This window comes from Phocoena phocoena, chromosome 15, assembly GCF_963924675.1.
Source record: "Phocoena phocoena chromosome 15, mPhoPho1.1, whole genome shotgun sequence".
NCBI classification, from domain to species: Eukaryota; Metazoa; Chordata; class Mammalia; order Artiodactyla; family Phocoenidae; genus Phocoena; species Phocoena phocoena.
The window spans coordinates 76968598-76991836 of record NC_089233.1 but is presented as its reverse complement, the minus strand read 5'-3'; the positions used below and the strand labels follow the sequence as shown (position 1 = coordinate 76991836).

General features: G+C 43.7%; 1 protein-coding gene across 1 annotated transcript in view; it reads right to left on the bottom strand.

The window, feature by feature from the left end:
- The window catches only part of BCAS4 (breast carcinoma amplified sequence 4), a 59643-nt gene extending 56959 nt beyond the window's left edge, over positions 1 to 2684 (bottom strand). Inside the window, exon 1 of the mRNA XM_065892968.1 lies at positions 2496 to 2684. Within this exon, the coding sequence (XP_065749040.1) occupies positions 2496 to 2675 (180 nt within the window). The 5' untranslated portion in view covers positions 2676 to 2684. The remainder of the gene's footprint in view (positions 1 to 2495) is intronic.
- Between the last annotated feature and the right edge of the window lie 20555 nt (positions 2685 to 23239).

Here is a 23239-nt window from a genome sequence, read left to right as displayed (position 1 = left end):
ACATGCAGCTTCTCCTGAAGGCTGTCCCTAGTCAAGACAAGATGAGGCTGGGTTGAGCCGCTGGACACAGTGACACCTTGCTGCTGAGAGCAAGGGGGAGAAAGAACACGAAAGATGCTCAGGTTACTTAAACCCTTAAGCAGGTACCCAACCTAAATGCCCATCCCTGGAGGCGTGGTTCAGAAATTACAGGACATTCATAGAATGTTGCTTATTCGGTGAGGGCCTCAGTTTTCAGTTATGAAGCTGACGTAACGTCCTAGCCACTGGGTCACTGCCAGGATGCAATGACATAATCCATGGACAGAGTGCTGCACGCTGCTGGCACATAGTATGTGCTCAGAAAATAGGAGGAATTATTCTGAAATGGTGGGACACGAAGAAGCCAAGGAATGATGAAGACCTACACTCTCTGATGCAGAAGCCGCCAGTGTCTTATGACTATTAAGTGCTTAAAACGTGGCTGGTCCACACTGAGATGTGCTGTAAGTTCAATCGTCCAAGCCTGATTTTGAAAACTTACTTCAGGACTTCCCTGGTGGTGCAGTGGTTAAGAATGCGCCTGCCAGTACAGGGGACACGGATTTGAGCCCTGGTCCAGGAAGATCCCACATGCTGTGGAGCAACTAAGCCCGTGCACCACAACTACTGAGCCTGCACTCTAGAGCCCGCAAGCCACAACTACTGAGCCCCTGTGCCTAGAGCCCGTGCTCCGCAACAAAAGAAGCCACCGCAATGAGAAGCCCGCACATGCACGGCAGCGAAGAGAAGCCCCCGCTCGCCATAACTAGAAAAAGCCTGCACGCAGCAACAAAGACCCAATGCAGCCAAAAATAAATAAATTTATATATATAAAAAAGAAGGAATCACTATATAAAAAAAAGAAAACTTACTTCAAAGAATGTAAAAATCTCCTTAAATTTTTTTACGCTGATGACATGTTGAAAGGATATTTTGGAGACACTTATTTTAAATACATTGAAACTTGTAGATCTAAATCTTATAGTGTTTAATGTCAATTAAATCTCAATAAAACTGGAAAAAATTAAATATATTGAAACTAATTTCATCTGTTTCTTTTTCCTTTTTTACATGGCTCCTAGAACATTTAAAATTACATGGATGGGGGACTTCTCTGGTGGTCCAGTGGTTAAGACTCCAAGCTCCCAATGCAGGGGGCATGGGTTCAATCCCTGGTCGGGGAACTAAGACCCCAGATGCCACGTGGCATGGCCAAAAAAAGAAAAAGAAAAAGAAAATTACATGGACGGCTCACATCTTTGGCTCAAATTATATTTCAGTTGGACAGCTCTTATAGATACATTCTGACATGGAAATATGTCCATACTATTTTTTTAATTGAGATATAACTCATATACCATAAAATTTACTCTTGTAAAGTGTACGATTCTGTGGTTTTCAGTGAATTCACAAAGTTTTGCAACCATCAGCACTAATTCCAGAACTATTTCATCACTCTGAAAAGAAGCCCTATACCTTACCATTAAGTCACTCTCCATTTGTCCATGCTATTTTGAATAAAGAAAAGCAAGTTACAGAACATTATTCTAGTATCACGTGGGTTTTTTTGGTAAAAACTAATTATGTATAATTATTAGTATATATGCATACCTACATTTGTAAATGCATTTTTAATATGTTTGGAATGATGTACACCAAACTGTGAAAGATGGTTATCTCTGGGAACTAGAATTGAGGTGAGAGAGAAAAAGGAGAGGGTGCTTACCCTTTATTTTAAATACTTCTGTACTGCTTCTGAGATTTAAAGAGAGAATGGCTTGACTTTCTGGCCCTACATAACTCCTGGCGAACTTCGGTAAATAACTTTCATGGCACTGTCAACATACTGGCTTCAGCTGGAAGATAAAGAGGCTAGCTTTAGATCTACTTTTTGTTCTGTGCTTTTAAAATAGAAAGTACAGCCAGAGACGAGGTATTTTCCCTCCTAGCAACAGAAGCGTACCGAGGCCGGCAGCATCCTCGCACAGACGCTGCCTGCCCGCCTCCTCCCGGCATGTAGCATCAGCTCAGAGCAGAGCAGGCCGAGCGCCCGGGCAGGGGCAGGACCGGGGGTCAGCCTCCCCCGGGGCCCAGGCTGGCAAAGGGCAGCAGCTCCGAGCGCGCCTCAGTCTGGCATCCCGGAGGATGCTGGGGGTGGTGGGGCGGTCTCAGGTAGGGATGGGAAGCGAGTCTGGGCCCCCGAGAACCGGGGCTGGAGGAGAGGGCGGGCGCGACCTGACGCGCATCTCTGCGCGACGCCAGACAGCCACCGCTCCGCAAAGGAAGGACCCCTCGGACCCCCAGTGCGGGTCCGGAGCCCCAGCGCCAGGTACGAGAGAATGCTGCGGGGAAGCCGAGGCTCCGGGTCCAGCGCGCAAGGGGTCTCCACTCGTCCACTCCTCTCCGGGGGAGCGCGAGCCCTGGATCCCGCAACCCCGAGACCCGCCTCCCCCACTTCCAACCCCGTCCCGTACCTCGGCCCCGGGCTCAGGGGTCAGGAAGAGCGCGAGCTCGCGCGCCCCGCTGCGCACGGGCTCCGGCCGATCGGCGTCCACGAGCAGCATGAGGAGCGCGGCAGAGTCCAGTTGGCGGCGGCTGCCCGGGAACCCGACGCCGCGTCCTGGCCTCGGAGCCCCGCCCCCGACCGGCTGCATGCCCCGTGGCCCGCCTGGCGGAGGCGGGGCAGGTGCGCACCCAGTGGCCGCGGCCCACGCCTCCCGGAACGCCGGGCCGAGCGGGCAGCGCCACCCAGTGGCGCGCGACGCTCACTACGCCCGGCCCCCGCACCACCTGGTAAACGATTCTCAAACTCGCTTTCAGATTGCAATCACCTGGGGCTCCTTCAAAACTTCCGAAGTCTGACGGCCACACACAACCTTTAGGGTTGGAACCTGGGCATCAGTACTTTTTATGTTCGCCAGGTGATTCTTACATAGAGCCAAGTTTGAGAACCATCGGTATAGACCACCCCTTTTCACTGGAATCCGGTGGAGCAGCGGTTCCAGCTCCCACAGCACTTTAGAATGCCCCGGGGAGTTTCTAAAAGCCCGGAAGCCAGGCCTCACCCCAGGCCGATTCAGCCGGAATCCCTGGGGGTGGGGCTTGGGCATCAGTTGTTTGTAAAGCTCCCCGGGTGGTTCCAGCGTGCATTCAGGATAGAGAACAGATATCTTAAGAGGATCCTTTCATTTAAAGACCACCCCTCCCGCCATCACCCCGCCCACAGGGCCTCTCCTAGGACAGCATCTTGTTTGCGCCGGTCCGAAAAATTAGGCAAGTCGGGCGTAGCGATCCTCTTCCTCCCAGGGGCAGCTTTTAAAATAAGCTCCCCAGGGAATTCTACAGCGCACTAAATTGGACACAGCCCCGCACCCTTAGGAGGCTAGTCTAGACCCCTTAGAAGCTGAAGAGGGTGGGGTCCAAAGCAATGCTAGTGAGGAGAGTTCTAAAAAAGGTAACGAGGTATAGGGAAGTCTAGCGGTCTCATTTTTCCTATGATGTCTTTTAAAATGTTAAATTCGTTTTTAAAAATCGGGCTGCGCTTAGGGCTGCAAATAAATATACAGGACTCCCCTCACCCTCGTCCTGTTAAATCTTAATTTATATTTTATCTGACAACCTTAGGTAGGGGGCGTGAGCACATGCTTGATTTGTCTTTTGGGTAATCCATCACTGTACAGTTCCCACTGCTAATTTCTCGACATCGCCGCCCAAACATTCAGGCCTTCAGGCCAGAGTAATTTTCTGGAAAATTCTTGGCAAAGACTTGGGCCTCAGGTGCTAAGGAAAAGGATTTAATAGGAACTCACTGAACCCGCACGTGGCCGTTCATTACTATGCTGACGCTCAGAGCCCTTCTGTATCCCACACGCACCCAGAAACCCAGCTCCGACCCTCCCCCTTACCGGCTGACTGGGGCCCTCCCTCGGAAAAGCCCAGAACCGGCCTCAGATGAGCCACAGTCGTGAGCACAGCAAACTTCCCCTGACGGACGAATTTCAGAAACATAATGCTAAGAAAAAAAGGCAAATCGTGAAGGCTGTGTAGGGCACGCTGCCATTAACATAAAGGTTTTAACACATGTGAAATCGCGCTATATATTGTTTGTGGATACCGACATTGGAGTAAAAGTGTAAAGCCGTGCATGGGAGTGATGCACACCGCATTCAGGAAACGGGTTACTCTGGGGTGGGGGAGAGGAAACGGGGGAGGGGTTTCAATTATATTTGTAACGTTTTATTTCTTCTGTTGATGTTTGTTATAGTATTTAAACTTCTAAAATGCCCGATATGACTCACTGGGAAAAAAACAAAAACCAACAAAACCCTAGGATATTAGCTAAAAGTGCTGCCCCGACCCCCTTTCCCTGGAGATGGGGGGTCCGGGAAAGAGATCTTCGCTCTTCACCAGCCTCTCCGCGATTCATACCCTAGGCCACGCTGGCTAGCCAAGAGTCATTTTGTTTCTAGTCTTGTTTTCTAAATGTAATGATGCCTTAGAAACATTGTGCTTACAACACAGATGCCCACCCCCCACCTTTCGGAATCGCAGTCTTTGGGGCGAAGGGGAGCTGGCAACAGCTTTTAAAGCTCTGCCGTTGACTGTGACGCACGCAGCACCCCGCAGGCTGAGAAGAGCCCCTCTCCGGTTAGTCCAGCTGGCTGTAGCCAGGGACCCCCGTGGGAGGCCGAATTAATGATTTTAAACAAAGAAGATGAATTTTTAAACAGCCTCCCCGGCCTCTCACAGGCGCTTGGGGTGACCCTGGGGCAGGCGGCAAGCCCGAGGCCTGGAATGCAGCCCGCCTGGGCCGCACCCTGCCCAAACCAGTTTGAACCAGCTGTGGGGATGGAGCCGTGGCGCGTCCCCACGAGCTCCCTCTGGCGCCCAAGACGGGCTCAGAGCGGCTGCTGCGGCCTCCTGCTCGGGAGTCCTCCGCGGGGCCAGGCAGCCGGCTCCCTCCCAGCCGGAGGTCGGGGCGCCCGTGGCCGCCTGGCCCCGAAGACCCCCCCGGGAGCTGCAGTGGCCCCCGGCTGGGCCCCGAGGCCACACAGCCTTCCACCCCCGCACCCCCCGTCCCATCTGGCTTCACCTCCAGCTACAAAATGGTTGCCTGTCTGTGTCTTTTCAAGGTCACCTCTGTCAGCTCAGGCCTCAGGCACACAGGGTTCTAGGTGCGCATCGTTCCCAAGCTCGGCTGCGCCTTGGAAACTTCCAGAAAATACTGTCGCCGTGACCACGCCCCAGTGATTGGGATTTAATTGGTCGGGGGCGTGGCCTCGGTTGGGGAGGTTGAAAGGATGCCCCAGGTGATTCTGATCTGTGCTGCTCCAAAGCTGGTGAACTCCGCGGGCCGTTTCTAAGGCCCGTTGGTCTCATCGGGAACGTGTCCTGAAAGCTTACTAAGTGCCAGGCTCTGTTCAAAGCTCTTCACAGAGACGCCCGCCTTGAATCTCCTCCGCACCCTGTGAGGCAGGGAGGCTCTGCTGATGCCCCTTTTAGAGATGAGGAAACTGAGACACGGAGAGGTTAAGTCACTTGCCAGGGATTGTAATCAGTCAAGGGAAGAACCCAGGTCCTTACCTGCTCCTCACGCTACACTGGCTGTTGCAGGGAAGCCTGGCACCGGGAAAGCTGGTGGCTGCCTGCCCCTCTGCCAGCCCCCCCTTTTCACTGCCCTCCCAGAGCACCTGTAGCCACCTCTCTTCCTGCTCTTAATTCCCCAGTACTCACCAAGTGAAGTTCAAACACCTCCACCCCCCAAGCCTCCCTTGCCAATCTGTCTCCTGCTTTTCTCTTTGAACCCTAAGATGCAAATGGGAGCCCACAGAGCAGAGCCAGGGCCCGGAGGAGGTACGAGAGACATTTGGAGTACAAACTGTTAAGGGAGTCTCCCGGTCAGGATTGGCCCCAGGGAGTGAGAGTCTCCTTTTGTTGTGTGCCCTGGGCATCTCGCCTGCCTCACCTGAGTCCTGGCCCTGCCACACAGCCTGCCGTTATAGACCAAAGGTTTGTGTTCCCCCAAGTTCATACATTGAAATCCTAACCCCAAGGTGATGGTCTCAGAAGGTGGGGGCCTTGTGAATGGAATTAGTGCTCTTACAGAGGTGACCCAAGAAGACCAGGCTGGGGTGTCTAGTCCACAGGAAGATCTGTGCCCCCATCACCTTCACAAAGGTTAACTCGAAGACAAAGGAGCTCTGCAGAAAAAAAAATATGTATATACATATATATTTATATAAAAGAAAAATATAAAAATATAAAAGAAAAATTAAAAAAAATTAAGAGACCCCAGGAGAACTCCCCTGCCCTTGCCACCGTGTGAGGACACGCGGAGAAGTCAGCCGCCTGCAATCCGGAAGCAGGCCTTCACCAGAACCTGACCCTGCTGGCACCCTGATCTTGGGCTTACAACCTCCCGATCTGTGAGAAATGAATGTCTGCTGTTCATAAGCCACGCAGGCGATGGTGTTACTGCGCGGCCCAAACGAAGGCATCTGTAGGTGTGTTAGCTTTGCCCAGCGTCGTGCTTAAACCCCTGCATCTTTCAATGGTACCTTTCACAGTTCACACGTTCAACTGCGGCTTCTCTCGAAAAGAAAGGGAAGCTCAGGAAACTGTGGGCCTGCCCTGCGGCAATTAGGAGCTGCCCCAGTTTGCGGTCTCCCCACCCACTCTCTGACCTCTTGGTCTGTGAAAGTGTCTGGGTGTTGCTTCCGGGGTCCCCTGAATATGCCAAGTCTGCCGGGCTCCACATCGGCGTCCAGCGTTTCCATCTGCCCCTGGGCCCACTGCCCTTCCTGCCTTCCACCCAGCCTTCAAGGTCGCTCTTCCAGGGCCCTTTTTCTGACCCCCAAAGAGATGAGCCCTTTAAGCTTACCTTCTACCTTCGGCTAAGTTGAAAGTAAGGCCACCATCAGACAGAAAGTTCCTGGAGGACAGAACACACGTCTCGGGCGTTTTGGGGGGCTTGCTGTAGGAGTCCAGTGGCTGCCTTTGCACCTAGAGGTCAGTCCTCAATAAACACATTCATCTAAAGCTTGGAGTCACTTTCCTGCTTAGTGTCTCTGTTTCGCCACCAGCAAAATGATGTAGAACAGCACCCCTCTTGATAGAAGCATGGTGAAAACCCAGGTTTTAAAAGCATTTTCCTGGGCTTCCCTGGTGGCGCAGTGGTTGGGAATCCGCCTGCCAATGCAGGGGACACGGGTTCAAGCCCTGGTCCGGGAAGATCCCACATGCCGCGGAGCAACGAAGCCCGTGCGCCACAACTACTGAAGCCTGCGTGCCTACAGCCCACGAGCCGCAGCTGGAGAAAGCCCGCGCGCAGCAACGGGAATGCAATGCAGCCAAAAATAAATAAATAAAATAAATAATAAAAGCATTTTCCTATCACAGTTTTGAAATGATCTCTCTATGGTAATAAGAGATAGCACATCCCCTTCGTTCCCTGTAAAAGAAAAGCTTCTGATTCTCCTCAGGCATTTGATCCGTTTTTCTCTGCACCTTTTCTTTCCACAACAGAGCTGCACAAAGGGGCTCGTAGCTTTGGAGGCAAGAGGCCAAGCGTCGAGACTCAAAGTGCTCCCTATGTGTCGACGTTTGGCTTTCCAGCTAGAGCTGCCCCGGTCGTGGAAAGTGAGGGGAGAATCCTGGGTTTAGAGGAAAGAGGCATTTCCTTCCCCCTCCAGCTACTGAAATGTGGGTCCCAGGCTGTTTGTTCTGCCTCCGTTTAAACAGACGCTGGAGGGAAAAGATCCTACCCAGCAAGGTGTGAAGTGGCCGGGCTTCGGTGACCCAGGCGGGAGCTTAGCGCCTTCTGTAAATTCTCCTGCAGGCTCAGGCAGTCCTGGGCATTACAGGTCCACCACCCCTAATGCAAAACCCTTGGGGCCAGACATGTTTCAGAATCAGAACTCCTGGGTTTAGAATGTTAACACGGAGCACATAGGACACCCGAGGTGACAACTCCAGGACGAGTGGGGCAGCACCCTGTTATCAGACTTCGTATTTCTCAGTAGAATGTATGAATAGTCACCTTATATGAGCTCATTAAGGGTCTTAAATAAATCTCATGCCAGTCTGGCTCAGGTTCTGCTGGTCAATGCATTTCTGCTGGCCCGCTGGGGAAAAAAGCAAATGGTTTTCAGTTTCCTGGATTTCAAAGTTTCAAAAAAAGGAATTATGGACTTGATTTTCTGTTTCGCAGTTGGGGAAACTGAGGCTCAGGAAACTGTGGCCCAGGCCCACGTATGTAACTGCGTGGAGTTGGGTTTCAAGCCCATGGCTCTCTCATCTATATCACACTGAGATGAATCGGAATACGTCAGAAGATGTTAGAAAATAGTTAAGTGCCCTGGTAAAACAGTATTCATTAGACTATTTGGAACATTGGAATATATTTGTTTCTTGCTTCAGGAAGCTGTATCTCTATTCACTAGGATTCAAAGGCCCTTAAGTGTCTTTGGAGAACAGGGTACGGCATTGTGTACACAGTAGGTGTTCCATAAAAGAGATCCTGCTCTATACGAAACCTGCAGGCATATCAGCAGCAGACAATAAGCTGAGAGGGGCCCCTGGTTGTAACAATGGCCATTAGCAAACACAATGAAATTTAGCAGAAAAAAAAGTATTTACTTTTTTGAGGATTATTGAGCATGTGGGAAACCTCGTCTTCAGCAGTTCATGTGACAACCGCAGAGCATTTTTTAATTGATTTTGAGTTTAACTTAAGATATTGAAATAACACAGCTGCTAAAGAGCAAATGAGGATGAGGATGCATTAACTAAAAAATACAGAATGCAGTGCAAAGAGCTAGAAGTGGACTGTCTTCTGGCCCCTGGAGGGCTCCTGCTGGGTACAGAATGTACCTCTGGGAGGGAACAATGCACAGTGACTAACGGCACAGGCTCTAGAGTCAAACTGTCTGGGTTCCACCCACCTAAAAGCTGTGTGACCTTGGCGGAATGACTTAACTTCTCTGTGCCTGAGTTTCCTCAACAGTAAAATGGCATGATACAACTTCACAGCGTTGCTGAAAAGATTCAATGAGACAATCTACATAAACTTCTTTAAACACTGGCTGGCATAAAGTGCTCAATAAATCCTACATTATAAATGGAATATTGACAAACTAGAGTGTCTTCAAGGGAGGACAAAGAAGATGGCCAGATAGATAATATAGTTGATGGTGGCAAGGTTTTGGTCACCAAGAATGCATTTGATAAATATCTGTTGAGATGAACTGAACATAAAGTCAGTTTATGACTGATTTTATGATCATGTGATGCTCATGTGACCTTATGACATGTAATGACAGTTTGAAGGATCAGGGGCTGTTTTGCCGGGAGAAAGCTTGCATTATCTAAAGGAAGATCGCAAGGAAGGGGTCGATGAATTCCGTGGGGCTGCTGAGAGAAGAACGACAACTGAGCCAGGGACACGAAAAAACAGAGAAACCGCACCTGCCTAGCTGTGCAGAACACCACTCACATAGACAACGGGCGTGCATGGCGTCCCCTGGAGTTGTGTGGAATTCTAAGATTCCAGCCCACTGATGTACATCACCTAATCCCCGAGTATGGGGGGAGCCGGAGGATCTGATGGGTTATCATTCCCATGATAAAGTTACTGATTAGTTGACTTGGAGTTAATCAAAAGGGAGATTATCTTGGGTGAGTCCAACCTAATCAGACAAGCCCTTAAAGAGGCTCTCGAGGTCAGAGCTGGAAGGAGTCAGGGAGGCGCGCCCCTGCTGGCCTGGAGGAAAGCAAGCAGCCACGCTGTTGTGCACCCCTCTGGGGGCCCCGGAGCAGCGAACAGCTGGTGCCTCCGGGAGCCCAGGGCCTCACACCTACAAATGCAGGAACTAAAATCGACCTGAATGTGCTTGACGTTGGATGTGGACTCGAGCCTCAGATAGCCCCAGCGGCACCTTCACTATAGCCTTGTGAGAGAGACCCTGAGCCATGGAGCCGGGTAACTGTACTGAGACTCCTGACCCACAGAAACTGAGATAACAAACGTGTGTCGTTTTAAGCCTCTGAGTTTGGGGGAATTTGTTAACACAACAAAATAAAACAAGTACGCAGGTATGACTAAAGGGAAGCGGACTTCACCTTAAAGTGAAGGGGAAAGTTTCCGAAGGTGAGTTGTATGTGAATAAACAGATGGGGTCTCCGAGGGGTGAGGCTCCACCTCGGGGGCAATTCAAGCAGAGTCGGGCCGTCTCCTCCTAGACAGGGACGGTATAGACAGGGTTTCTGCTTTGGTTGAAAAGTCACCTCTAGATCACTGGTTCCTAAACTTGAATGTACCAGGTGAATGTACCAGGTGAATGTACCAGGTGAATGACGCGTCACCTGGGGATTTTGGTAAAAGGCAGATTCTGATTCAGCTGGTCTGTCCAGTCACTTGAAACCGCTATTCTTCAAGAAATGTGAATTAGAAGCCAGAAGAATTTCTGGTCTCGGAAATTTCTTTTTTCAAGTATCTTCTTTCCAAGGATACAGTGTGAAAGCAGGTCCACTAGATGTTAGCTCCATGAGGTCAGGAACTGCACCCTCTTGTTCACTGCTGTGACCCCCCAACTGCCACAAAGTCCACATTGGCACAGTTCATATATTTTGAATGAATGGGGTTTGTGAATCATTTTTTAACAACTTTATTGAGCTATATAGTTCACATACCATACAGTCCCCCTGTTGAAAGTATACAGTCAATGGTATAGACTAAAGTACATTCACAGAGTTGCTACACTACTTAGCCATTGCTCCCCAAACCTCCCATCTACTTCTGGCCCCGGCAACCACTAATCTAATTTCTGTCTTTATGAATTTATCTATTCTGGACATTTCATATAAATGCAATCATATGTTGTGGGACCTTTTGCGTCTGAGTTCTTTCGCTTAGCATGAAGTCTTCAAGGTCCATCCATGTGGTGGCACACATCAGCCCTTTACTCCTTTTTGTGGCCCCCAAATATTCCATTATATGGATGTACCACAGCTTGTTTATGTATTCCTGAGTTGATGGACACAAATATAGTAGAAGTAAAAAATGAATAATTACTTAACCTCAGAGTGTGAAAGCATCTCTTATTTTGACACAAAATTCAGAAGCCATAAAAGAAAATTTCAACTATAGAAAGGTGAAAAGTTTCTGCACGGCAAACACTACTCTAAGCATATTCCAAAATAATATAAGAAATGTCCGATATCTTGATTGTGGTGGTGGTTATATGGATGTATTCTATTTGTCAAAATTCATTGAACTGTCCATTCAAAGTACATTGTATTGGAATCAATTACATCTCAATAAAGTTGCTTGTTAGGAAAAACAATATGACAAGAGGGGAAAAAAATATTTGCTGATACATAGTCAAGGTGTAATCTTCAACTATAAAGGACTTCTGGAAAATGATAAGGAAAACATCAAATGAGCAAAGTATATGCAAAAATAATTGAAAGAAAAGCTAATTCAAGTAGATTATCATCATATGAAAAGATGTTTGACCTTCCTCATTATAAGATACATTCTTCAACCATCAGAGTGGTGAAAATTCACAGGTTTGGCAAGGTTATGGGCAATCCCACTCTTTGTGGCTGGATTATACAAATTGACACACAAACCAGCAGACTCTATTGAAATTAAAAATGCATGTGCATTTTGCTCAGTAATTCCTCTTCTTGGTATTTACCTTACAACTATATTTCAGCATGTGCAAAATGACTTATGAATACAATTATTAATTACCACATAGCTGCAGTGGCAAAAGAATTGATACAAACCAAAGGTCCAGCAATAAGGGATTGTTTAATATATTAAATTGGTTGCATGTAATGGAGCTGCAAAAGTGAATGGGGATTAAATGCAACGTGGTATCCTGGACTAGATCCTGGAACAGAAAGAAGACATTAGTGGAAAACTGGTGAAATCCAAATAAAGTCTAAAGTTCAGTCAATAGTAATGTACTGTTATAGACTGAATAGTTGTTTCTTTCCCCCTTCCCAAATTCATATGTTGAAGCTCTAACCCCTAGTGTGCCTGTATTTGGAGATGGGGTCTCTAAGAAAATAACTGGGGTTAAATAAGGTCACAAGGGTGTGGCCCTGATCCTATAAGATTCGTGCCTTTAGTGTCCTTATAAGAAGAGATGCCAGAGAGCTCTTTTTCCCTCCCTCTCTCTCTTGCACAAAGGAGAGGCCATGTGAGAACACAGGGAAACAGCAGCAGCACCTTGGTCTTGGACTTCCAGCCTCCGAAACTTTGAGAAAATAACTCTCTGCGGCTTAAACCACCCAGTTTGTGGTGTTTTGTTATGCAGCCGGAGAAGACAAAGACATGTACCAATGTTAATTTCTAGTTTTGACAAAGGTACCATGGTTATATAAGATGTTAGCATCAGAGGAACCTGGGTGATGCTGTACTATCTGTGCAACTTTCCTGTAAATCTAAAACAATTCCAAAATTAAAAGTTTGTATTTAGAAAAAGGAATGGAAATAAATGAATGGGGAAGAATTTTATCTAGTGATAAGGAAAGAATTACCAAAGATATATTAAATGAGAAAAGCAAAGGGTAGAATATGCTGTTTTTATATAATAATAAGAGGGGACATAGTATATTTTCATACTGTCTGATTTACATTAAAAATCTATGGAGAGATAAGCAAGAAATAGAGCATAATTGGTACCGAAGGGAAGGGAATGACAGTTGGGTGAACTGGGGACCAAAAAAGGTGAAAGTGTTTTCACTATGTACTTTTAAAAACTTTTTTTGGTTGTTTGAACCATGTGAATTTATTTACCATTCGAATAACTAAATTTGTAAAAAATAAACAATTGGGGAGGAATAAGAGGGCTTGCTCTACAGATACTAAAATGTATTTTAAAGCTTCAGTAATCAAAACAGCATGAAATTCTTCCAAAGCAGACAAGTAGATTAACAAATCGTGATTTGGCCAAAACAAACCCAAGAACATGTAAGAAACTAGCAAATGATAAAGGTGGAATTACAATGCAATGAGAAAGTAGTGTCTTATTCAATACATTATGATAGAACAATTAATGGAGAATTTAAACAAAAAAAAAATCTCAGATCTCTTAGTTTAACCAAAGATTAGATAGCCAAAGAATTATCAGATGGATTAAATATTTAAATGTAAAAAAAAATCATAGAAGTATGGAACTTAGAATAAAAGCTGGGTAAGCATTTATATAATTTGAGAGGGAAACTACTAGAGAAAAGAATAAAGAATTTTGCCATGGACAATAAGAAATTCCTACAGAATAAATACAAAAGCCAATGATACACACAGTAAGGAGCAAATGACTAATTAGGAAAAAATGATGACCAAAAGGTTGACTTCCTTAATCTACAAAGCACTTCTATATTAAGAAAAGACTGATACCTCAATTTTTAAAATGTTATGCAAAGGACCCAAACAGAGAAGCTAACAAAAGAAGAAATACTAATAAACAGTTTTTTAAAAGCCCTCAAACTAATAATCAAAGGTATGTAAAGCAAAATAAAGAGACGCTTTTTCCCCTATTAAGTAGGAAAAGCATAAAAATAATAAATCTGGTGTTTTGGAGGGGAAAACGACTCACACATACCCCTGGTGAGGAATTAAATTAGAACAACCTTTCCGGAAGGAAACTGGATATATTCATGAACCAATGCCCCCTCCTTCTCCAAAACAAAAAAAAAAACAAACAAAAAAAGACATGCATTGACCTAATGATTTCTCTTCTAGGAATTTATCCTAAGGAATTAACTGAACAAAGAATAAAAATATGTATTTACAAAGCTGCTCACCACAGCACTGTTATAATTGTGAAAAAAAAATGGAAAAAGCAAACGAAAGGCAATTGGTTTTATTAAATGAGGGTTCATCTATACAATGAAATACAATGAAGCCATTATAAAAGATGTAGAGCTGTATTGACAGAGCAAAGACATGCACAATATATTGCCCTCTGAAGAAAGCAAATTACAGAATAATTTAGATGTATGTAAGATCCTGTTTCTGTCAAAATCCATATTAGGTAATATATATCATTGTGCATATGTACTGAAAAACTTAAGAGTGGTTATCTCTGAATAGTGCTTTTTTGAGGGGGTGACTCTTTTCTTTCATATACTTTTTTCCCTAAAGTTTCTTCTGAAATAATATATTACTTCACTGGCCACACAGCTTCCTTAGCCAGTCTAGTTTTTATAAGAGATAGTTATGTATGCAAATATATTTTTCTCTTCCCCAGGTTATGTCTCTGAAGCTCTGAGTTAACTGTAAGGACCAGAAATGAATATTAAAAAAAAACCTTGCCTCGAATTTTGACTTTTGCTTTTGATGAAGAGAACATCTAGGAATGAGTACTTCGACAACAATGGCAACAAATTATAAAAACAATTAGCCCTAGGAAGAACAGAGTAAAAATAAGCATGATGTCAGTTTGCCAAGGAGACATCATGGTTCTGAGAAGTCCTAATTGAGAGCAAACTATTGGGCTGGAAATGAGCAACAACTCAGGAATAAATTATGCATGGCCACTGTTAAATATTTTATCCATCCTTAACCATTATTTATCTTCGCAAGGCTAAAAGAGGAAAGACAAAGAAAATACTCAGATAGTAAGCATTATCAGTCTTGTCATCTTTCCTCCATCCTAGAAGCCATCAACATTCAGGCACAAACCCTGCAAAAGAGGAAAAACTCTAACCATGATCACAATAAGCAATCGGCAGGCTGAACTTGAACTTCATGACTTGATTAAGGGATGTCAAGGTGACCTCACCTTCTGCATCCAGTTTGTTACATCCCTCAAAATCATGAACATTTCGCTCTGCTTAACATGCTGTTTTAAAAACAAACGTTTATGAATTCTTGGCGACGTCCAGGCAAAGGGGTTTTGTGTTCCCCTGGTACCCACGCAGCGAGCGGGAAAGGACAGCGAGGATATTTGAGGAGCTGTCAGGAGTTGATGTAGCCCATTCAGCCCTTTGCCATTTGGCCAGCTTCCCAGCCACTCTGCCTCCTCCCCTGGCTCTCTCCCTTCACTGTTGATTTCCTCCCTCTCTGCTGTCTGCTTGGCTGATGGAGGCCCATGCCAGTCCCACTGGGCACAGGCCCTGTGAGCACCAGTCAAGGCCCCGTGGTGGTGGAGGGAGGACATGGACGCCAGCTCGCTAGAAAAACCCTCACGGGCCGCAACTGAATTGCGAAGACTTTATTGCAAAGGTTTGACTGTTGCCTTCCACAAGGGAATGAAAAATTTTTACGATGGCCATTTTGGGGTGAGATTTGTTTGGAATCATTTTTCAAGTATTGTCTGGCATTTTGTATATGCGTGTGTCAGAAGCGTACATTATGTTGTTATTCTTTTTTTTGGGGGGGAGGGGTGGGAAGGCGGGGCTGCACCAGGTGGCATGTGAGATCTTAGCTCCCCCAGCAGGGATTGAACCTGTGCCCCCTGCAGTGGAAGTGCAGAGTCTTAACCACTGGACCGCCAGGGAAGTCCTTTTTTATCCTTTTTTTTTTTTTTTGCATTACACTAATGTTAATTCCACATTCTGGCAGACCAGATGTGTATGTGTGTGTGTGTGTGTGTGTGTGTGTGTGTGTGTGTGTAAATGCATGTACCCAATTTAAACATCAACTAGTTAAAAGTTGTCTGTATGGGTGTTTTTACTTTTTTTAATGTCTATTAATTTAATTTATTTATCTATCTATTTATTTATTTATGTATTGGGGGTATAGTTGCTTTATGTATGTTTTTAAACCAAGAATCCTTTTCCACATTTTTCTGCTTTACCAGATAGAGATTAGAATGAAATCTACCTTCTTGTTAAGTTACCTGGTGTGGATTGTTACTCCTGAGAGTGACTGATTGGGGATTCTGATTCCAGATGATTCTGGCTTTAGTCACTGATCCACCCGGGAAGCAACACTGACCAGGACTGCTGTTCCCATGCTGTCATCATCACGGCATTGTTGGAGGCCCACATTCTAAAGCCCTCTCCTTCAAGCTCCCTTTACCCATGCTTGGCAGGTATTTACCAAGTTAATGATTTAGTTTCTGAGTCACTAAGCATACAAATTTTTGCTGGAGTCACCCCGGGTACATACCTGAGACAGCAGCTAAAGGCCTCTGGGAATGTTGGGGAAAACCTGATTTGCGACTGACTACCCAGATTTAAAGCTAGCACGCGCTGGCAGGACAGAAAGCCTGGGAACAGAACTCTTACGTTCCATAAGAACAGTGCCGTTTCATCTGAGTGGAACCTGTTCCAGGTCTTAGTGGAACAATGCCATAAAATCTATTTCCTTGTCGTTTCAGGCATTGCTAGGAGATGGGATGGAAAAGGAATGCTGTACTGATACAATCTGTGAGTTGTACTATTAGTCAAATTCTAGCCTTTTTTTGTCTTCTCTTTTGGTGGATAGCCCAGAACAAAAATCCAACCTGGACTTTTCAGAGGCTTATTTTCTGCACACCTCTAATGATCTGTGTGGGGAATTACTGTATTCGATCAACCTTGCGATTCTGGAAAGTCAGATTATACTAATTTAAGGAAGTGGAGTCCCTTGCACAGGGGGCTGGAGACTGAAGCTTACTTTCGCCAAGTTAACAGTACAGTGTATGCCAGATGAGTAGATGAAGGCTTTCCGTACATCTTTATGAATTTTAGAAGACCTTATAAGCCATGCTCATTAAAGCAGTTCTGCTAAGAGTGAAGGAAAGATACAGATGGATCTGAGGACTTCTCAGACTGTAATATGCACAGGAAGCACCTGAGGAGAGCTTGTTAAAAATGCAGATCTCTGGGCTCCACCAGCAGAGAGTCTATTCGGCAGAACTGAGGTGGGGCCTGAGCATCTGCATCTCTAACTTCCATACAAGTGATGCCGAAGCTGCTGTCTGGGGACCACACAGTTGGAGGACTGCTTTGGGCTGGTCGCTGAATCCCTCTGGACCTCAGCCATCTCCCTGAGAAGTGGACAGCACAGCTGACATTCAGAGCGCTTATTAATCCTCAGGCACTGTCCTCAATCCTCGCCGTGACCTATGAGGAGATGGTTTCACAGTAAAGGAATGAGAGCCTTTGATGGTCCATGGTTCTGAGCTTCTGAGACAGCATTGGCAAACAGGTAGCCTGCAGGCCAGCTGGGGCTGGCCGGTCTGTTTGGTCTGTCTCACGAGTTGTTTTAAAAATCAGGATGTTCCACGGGAAATTCTGGATTTCTGGTATCTTCTTAAAAGTTCGAAGAGCTGGCAACGCTGGGCCCATACATATCCAAGTGGCAACAACGCAGTGGGGTGTGTGTGTAAGGGGAGACTCTGGCTTACCAGTCCCACCCACCCTACCCCATTCCAACCCCTTGGGCATCACATTTACCCATTACTCTAAGACCATGATTCTCTCGTTTCTGTATTTCAAAAGTAATGAATTTTTGAACTTTCTGCCATTTCAGATTAAAGTTTCTACGTACTCTTTATACATTACATTTGTATCAGATTTAGTTATGGTAAATACAATCAAAATAAAACAATAATATCTGAAAACACAAAAGCAAACGTTGCCATTATTATGAGATTTAAACTTTTCCATCAAATTCAGAACAGGCCACTAGACCCCAAATTTCATTTCCACTTTTACCATTTTCCTTTGACAGAGGACTGCCCTCTGTCCCCATTTACCTTTTGCACAGTACCTTATGCTTTTAACTCTCTCCTTGATGAGAAATGCACACCCAAACACTCTTAAAAAAAGCTGCAATTGATACCACTGTGTTCACTTCCCTTTCACAGGGTCCTTCTTTTGTGAGGTGACAGCACCCTGATGCCTTGATTCTTCTTTGAGGAACACCCCTCACCAACCCAGCGCAGATGTGGGCTCAGGACCCAGACAGAGCCAGAGAGAGTGGGCTCTGAGGCTTTGGCTGTGATTGGTGGGGAGCGGAGGCTCGCTTCCGGGTGGGTAGTTAATGACAGAAGGTACACTAGAGTTGCTGCAGGCCATTTTTGTCACCACAAAGGGGTAATTTGAGAAAAAGCAAAGCAAGAAACAGAAATTCTAGCTTGTGTTGTAAATACAGCAGCCACTTGCTCCGTGTGGCTATTTAAATTTAAATTCATTAATTAAAACTACATAGAGTTAAGAATTCAGCTTCTCAGTTGCACAAGTCATATCTCAAACATGCAGTATCCATGTGTGGCCTAGTGACTCCCATTTGGACTGAGCAAATGAGCAAATAGGCCACTCCCCTCATTGTATTAAGTTCTACCAGCCGCACTGTTAGATAATATCTGTGCTGAAGTTCTAGCCCTGACTATTCAGCTACGTGAGCCAATAAATCTCTTTTTAGTGAAGCCATTCGAGTTGGATACATTCATAATCCAAAGCCAGAAGCCTTCAGTTAGCGCTCTAGAGCACATGACCGCAGGATTTAAGTTTCATTGGGGATGGTTTTCTTCCACTCAGGTCAGTGCCAGAAAAAATAATCACTGGGTCCACAAAAAGTACTTAAGCAAATGACACTCAAGAATATTCATGCCATTTCACCATCTTCTATTGTTTCTCCAATCAGAAAACAAGACACAGAACGGATGGATCTGAAAACAGATACACTTCCTAAGTCCCCGTTCACGTTCATCAGCTTGAGAATAATTAGAATAATTAAGAATACAAGAACCGTTTTCCCCCCACTGAAAAGCGTTTTAACATGAACAATATTGAAATAAAATGACATGTGCCTTCTGACACGGTACAATGAGGATATCATATATCTGTAGTATTCTTGCCAAAAATGCGTAACTTGAATTTAATTATGAGGAAACAGACAAACCCACACTGAGGGACAGTCTACAAAACAACTTGTCTTTACTTTGAAAAAATGTCAATATTATGGAAGACAAAGGAAAGCTGAGGAACTGTTCCAGATTAAAGGAGACCAGAGACATGACACCTGAATGCGATGCATGATTCTGGATTAGACCCTGGATGGAGAGATGATTTTTCTGCAGAGGACATTACGGGGGCAACTGGTGAGATTCTAGTATGGCTTTTGTGTAATAAATATTACTGTATCAATGTTAAATTTTTTGAATTTGATAACTGAACTGAGGTCGTATACAGGAATGTATGAGAGAATGTCCTTGTTCTCAGGAAAATATATGCCTGTCTTTAGGGGCTTAAGGGGCTGTGATCTCTGCAACCAATTCTCAGATGTTTCAGGAAAAATGGAGAGAGAAAGCAAATGTGGGTATGATCGGGGTGAAGGGTATAAACTGTACTTTTCATGCAGCTCTTTTCTAAGTTTGAAATTATTTCAAAATAAAAAAGAAAGCAATGCAGCGCTTTTTTCCCCCCCTAGGAAAAAAAATATACTAGTATTTTCCATGGCAAATTTCTCAAGTGGAAAACAAAGTGCTTCACAAGAGTTTTTCAAATAGTGCATCCTGAAATTGTTTTGGGATGGCCCAATAAACATTTAAAAAATGGAACAGAAAATCAGCATTTTTCATGTAATGGTTTCGCTCTGTGAAACTTTCAATTATATATAGGTGTGTAGTATACCCATCCATACACATGCATACACACATCTGTGTACTGGATCACAACATTCAATGCATTTCTTACTGTGGTGTGCAGTTTTTAAACAATGTTTGAAAGCCATTATACTACAGTATCTTTAAGATAGTGACTCACAATTTACCTAAAACACCTTAGTTTGTACCTGCTGTCCTGCCATAATTATAAATTACAGTCACTCATTTTCAGCCACTTTAATTTCTTTTTATAACCAAGTACCGTATGAATAAATATGCTTTGTGGACAAAAAAGAATTTTAGCCTTTTTTAAAAAAAATAATAAGAATTATGTATTATTTGTATAATTGAAAAAAATGTTTAAGTTATCTTTACTAATACTATATTAAATAACTTTGCTATCCATCCCTTGGGATTATAATGAACTAGATAACTATAATGAACTAAAAAAAAGATTTTCTATTACACGGAGAACTCTTCAAGAAAGCTTTTTAAAATGGGAAAACACCTAAATACAGCTTGTAAATAAAATACGAACTCTATTTAATATTAATTTATAAAATACACATCAAATTTTGTAAAGTAACTGGACAAACACATTAGCTTTTAAAAATATATTATGTAAATCTTGTTTACAGGGAAGAACTTGGTAGACTACTACACACTAAGGGCTTTTCAATTATTAAATCTAACAAATTTCCTTTCTTTTACCTTGTAATAGCTAGTCAGACACCCACCCAATTACAGCACTTAAGTAGCATGTAATATAGCTAAAGGCACAACTAATGTATGCTTTACCTTACAGGTAACAGTCACCATCAGCAAGTGATATGCTGTCACAAACAACAAGGTCAAGACTTTCTACGTCTTCTAAGTCAGGTGCTCCCCAATCTGCTGAGCTGCCGAAGTCACTGACACACACACAACCCTTAATGCTTTGTCACCCACAATTAAACCTTTCATCAGTCTAAAAGATGGGAAAATCAGAGCAAACAACCAGTTGCTGCTAACCATTAATTCAAGTACCTTAAGGCAAACGACCAGAATAGGGCTAGCTTTTCCTTATACATTTCTATGACTTCGATGATTTTTTCCTCAAATGTAATTTTTTACCCAGACTGGAAACTTGGAAGCAGCAGGGATTTAGGATACAAAGAGCACTGGGGTCGTATTTGGGGATGAAAAGGATCTTTTAGTTCCATACCATTGTTTCATGGACCCTGAAACCAAGTGCATCAGGTACTGAGTGCAACACAGTCTGCACCAACGGACGATGTGAAGGGTTCTATGTACACGATGTTGAATTTTTTACTCAGAAGACTTTCAGTTTTTAAACTGGCAGAAGGAATCGGTTATTATCCTGCATGCTGGATGGCAGAGGAGTTAGTGCAGAGATCGACTTAGCCAATGACCGGGTGACTAATTTGGGATTAGACTTGGCTCAGGAAGAGGGTCTGTTTTATCTCAGGCCTTTTACAGTGTTCAGCATAAAGTGAACTCAATCCATATAGGCAATACCTGTACCTGGGGTGGTAATAAAAAGTATAACTAAGTGAATTTGAATTCAGAAGAGAAACTTTCACTTTACAAACAACTTTAGCCTTATTTCAAATAATCTTAAACAATGTAAGTGATAATTCTATATGGATATCATGCATAACCTCGCACATTATCAGAATTTAACTACATTTTAAATGCCCTAATCCTAACCCTAACCCTAACTCTAACCCGGGCCCTCGGCAGTGCAAGCGCGGAGTCCTAACCACTGGCCCGTCAGGAATTCCTGGTGTTGATCTTCTAAAAATTAAGGAAGCCAGGATCTTGTTATAACTTAGCAATTTTCTCCCTACCCATTTGCTGTAATGGGTGCTTGGTAAATATTTGTTGGGTGACTTTTCATATATTTGCAGACAAGAAAGTAGCCTTTATACAAGTCTATCTTTATTTGTAAAAAATAATATACAACTAAAGCTAATTTGATTTTTAAAATCAAAGCTCATTTAGTGATAATGTACATTTTATAATAAAATTGTAGTAAAATACTGACATTTGATAGTTTAAACAAAGTAGCATTCATGTAAAAATCATGTTGCATGTAAAATTTAATTAGAAAATCCATAGTTCACAAAAGTACATATATTTTGTTGATAGCTCATGAGGACATTATCATAAATTTACTTAAGATACAGAACAAAATTCACAGTTAGCTTGACATTTAGTACTATAAAATTTTATGCTGAGTCCACTGATATTTTTGTTAATAAGGTACACTTGAGATAATTCAGACTACCAATGAATCGACATTTTATTGTATAACCAAGATCTATTGGTTTTACAATACGTCTAGCAATCAATTCTTTCACCAATAATTTAAACGAGAGATCCAGTTGAAAAGACCGTTGACATATACCCTTAGTGGGAATAATTAAAAATCACTAGCAGGGCTTCCCTGGTGGCGCAGTGGTTGAGAGTCCACCTGCCGATGCAGGGGACACGGGTTCGTGCCCCGGTCCGGGAAGATCCCACATGCCGCGGAGCGGCTGGGCCCGTGAGCCATGGCCGCTGAGCCTGCGCGTCCGGAGCCTGTGCTCCGCAACGGGAGAGGCCACAACAGTGAGAGGCCTGCGTACCGCAAAAAAAAAAAAAAAAAAAAAAAAAAAAGCACTAGCAGCTTTGATTTCCATTTTCATGAATACATACAAGACAAATCTGTATTTTACAGTTAAAAGTTGTACAAAAAGTCAAGCCCTGAAGTATTTCTTCCCCTAAGAGAAAAGTTCTGATGTTAAAACTTTGTTAAAAAAAAGAGAAAGAGAGAGAGGTAGTATGTGAAAGCATTTTTACTTAAAATGTTGAAGCCCTGCACCGCTTATAATTATAAATGTAATGTAACCTTCTACTTATTAACATTTTGCCATTCAAGAGTCAAATTTATAGAACTCAACAGAATGTTAAACCTGGAATGCCATTAAAAAATAGTGGTTATATAACTGGAAGAACTTCAATGAATTCAACAAGTACACTGTATTACATAATGTTGTGCAGTTAACAGTTTAGTGATAACATGTTTCGTGGTAAAATGTGGGCAAAATATACTGAAGTATTGAGTCAAGAGAGCTTCATTTAATCAACTTTACTTCATATACTTCTACCATATAGAGAAAATATCCTTCAAAACGGAGTCATTTGATTCTTCATTGTTTTAATAGCACACAATTGTTATAAGGTATCCATTCTAGCCCTAGCATAAAATTAATCAATAAATAACTCTGAGAGAAATATCCATAAGTCACAGGGAACTCATGTAGTTCATACTATTCTTAGTCTCTATATACAAGCTACTGTAGTGCCTGTGCACCTCCATACAATGAAACCAGGCAAGGAACGAAAGTTAGCAGCCTTACTCTTACCTTGCTAAGTGGATGCATCGGAAAGTAATAAATAGCCTCATAAAATTAATCGAGATACACTCTACCTGTCAGAGGTGAATACGACATACTTTTCATAAAGTGTAGGCAGTGTTCCTAGAAATCCCATTAAGGAAAACCCCAAATTTTCATATAAAAAGTGCACAAGGTTGTCCTGTGTGTAAAAATCTCTTAGTTTGGGTGCATTTTTTTTTTTAACGAAAATAATTCACACTACTCAAATACATTAAAAGAGTA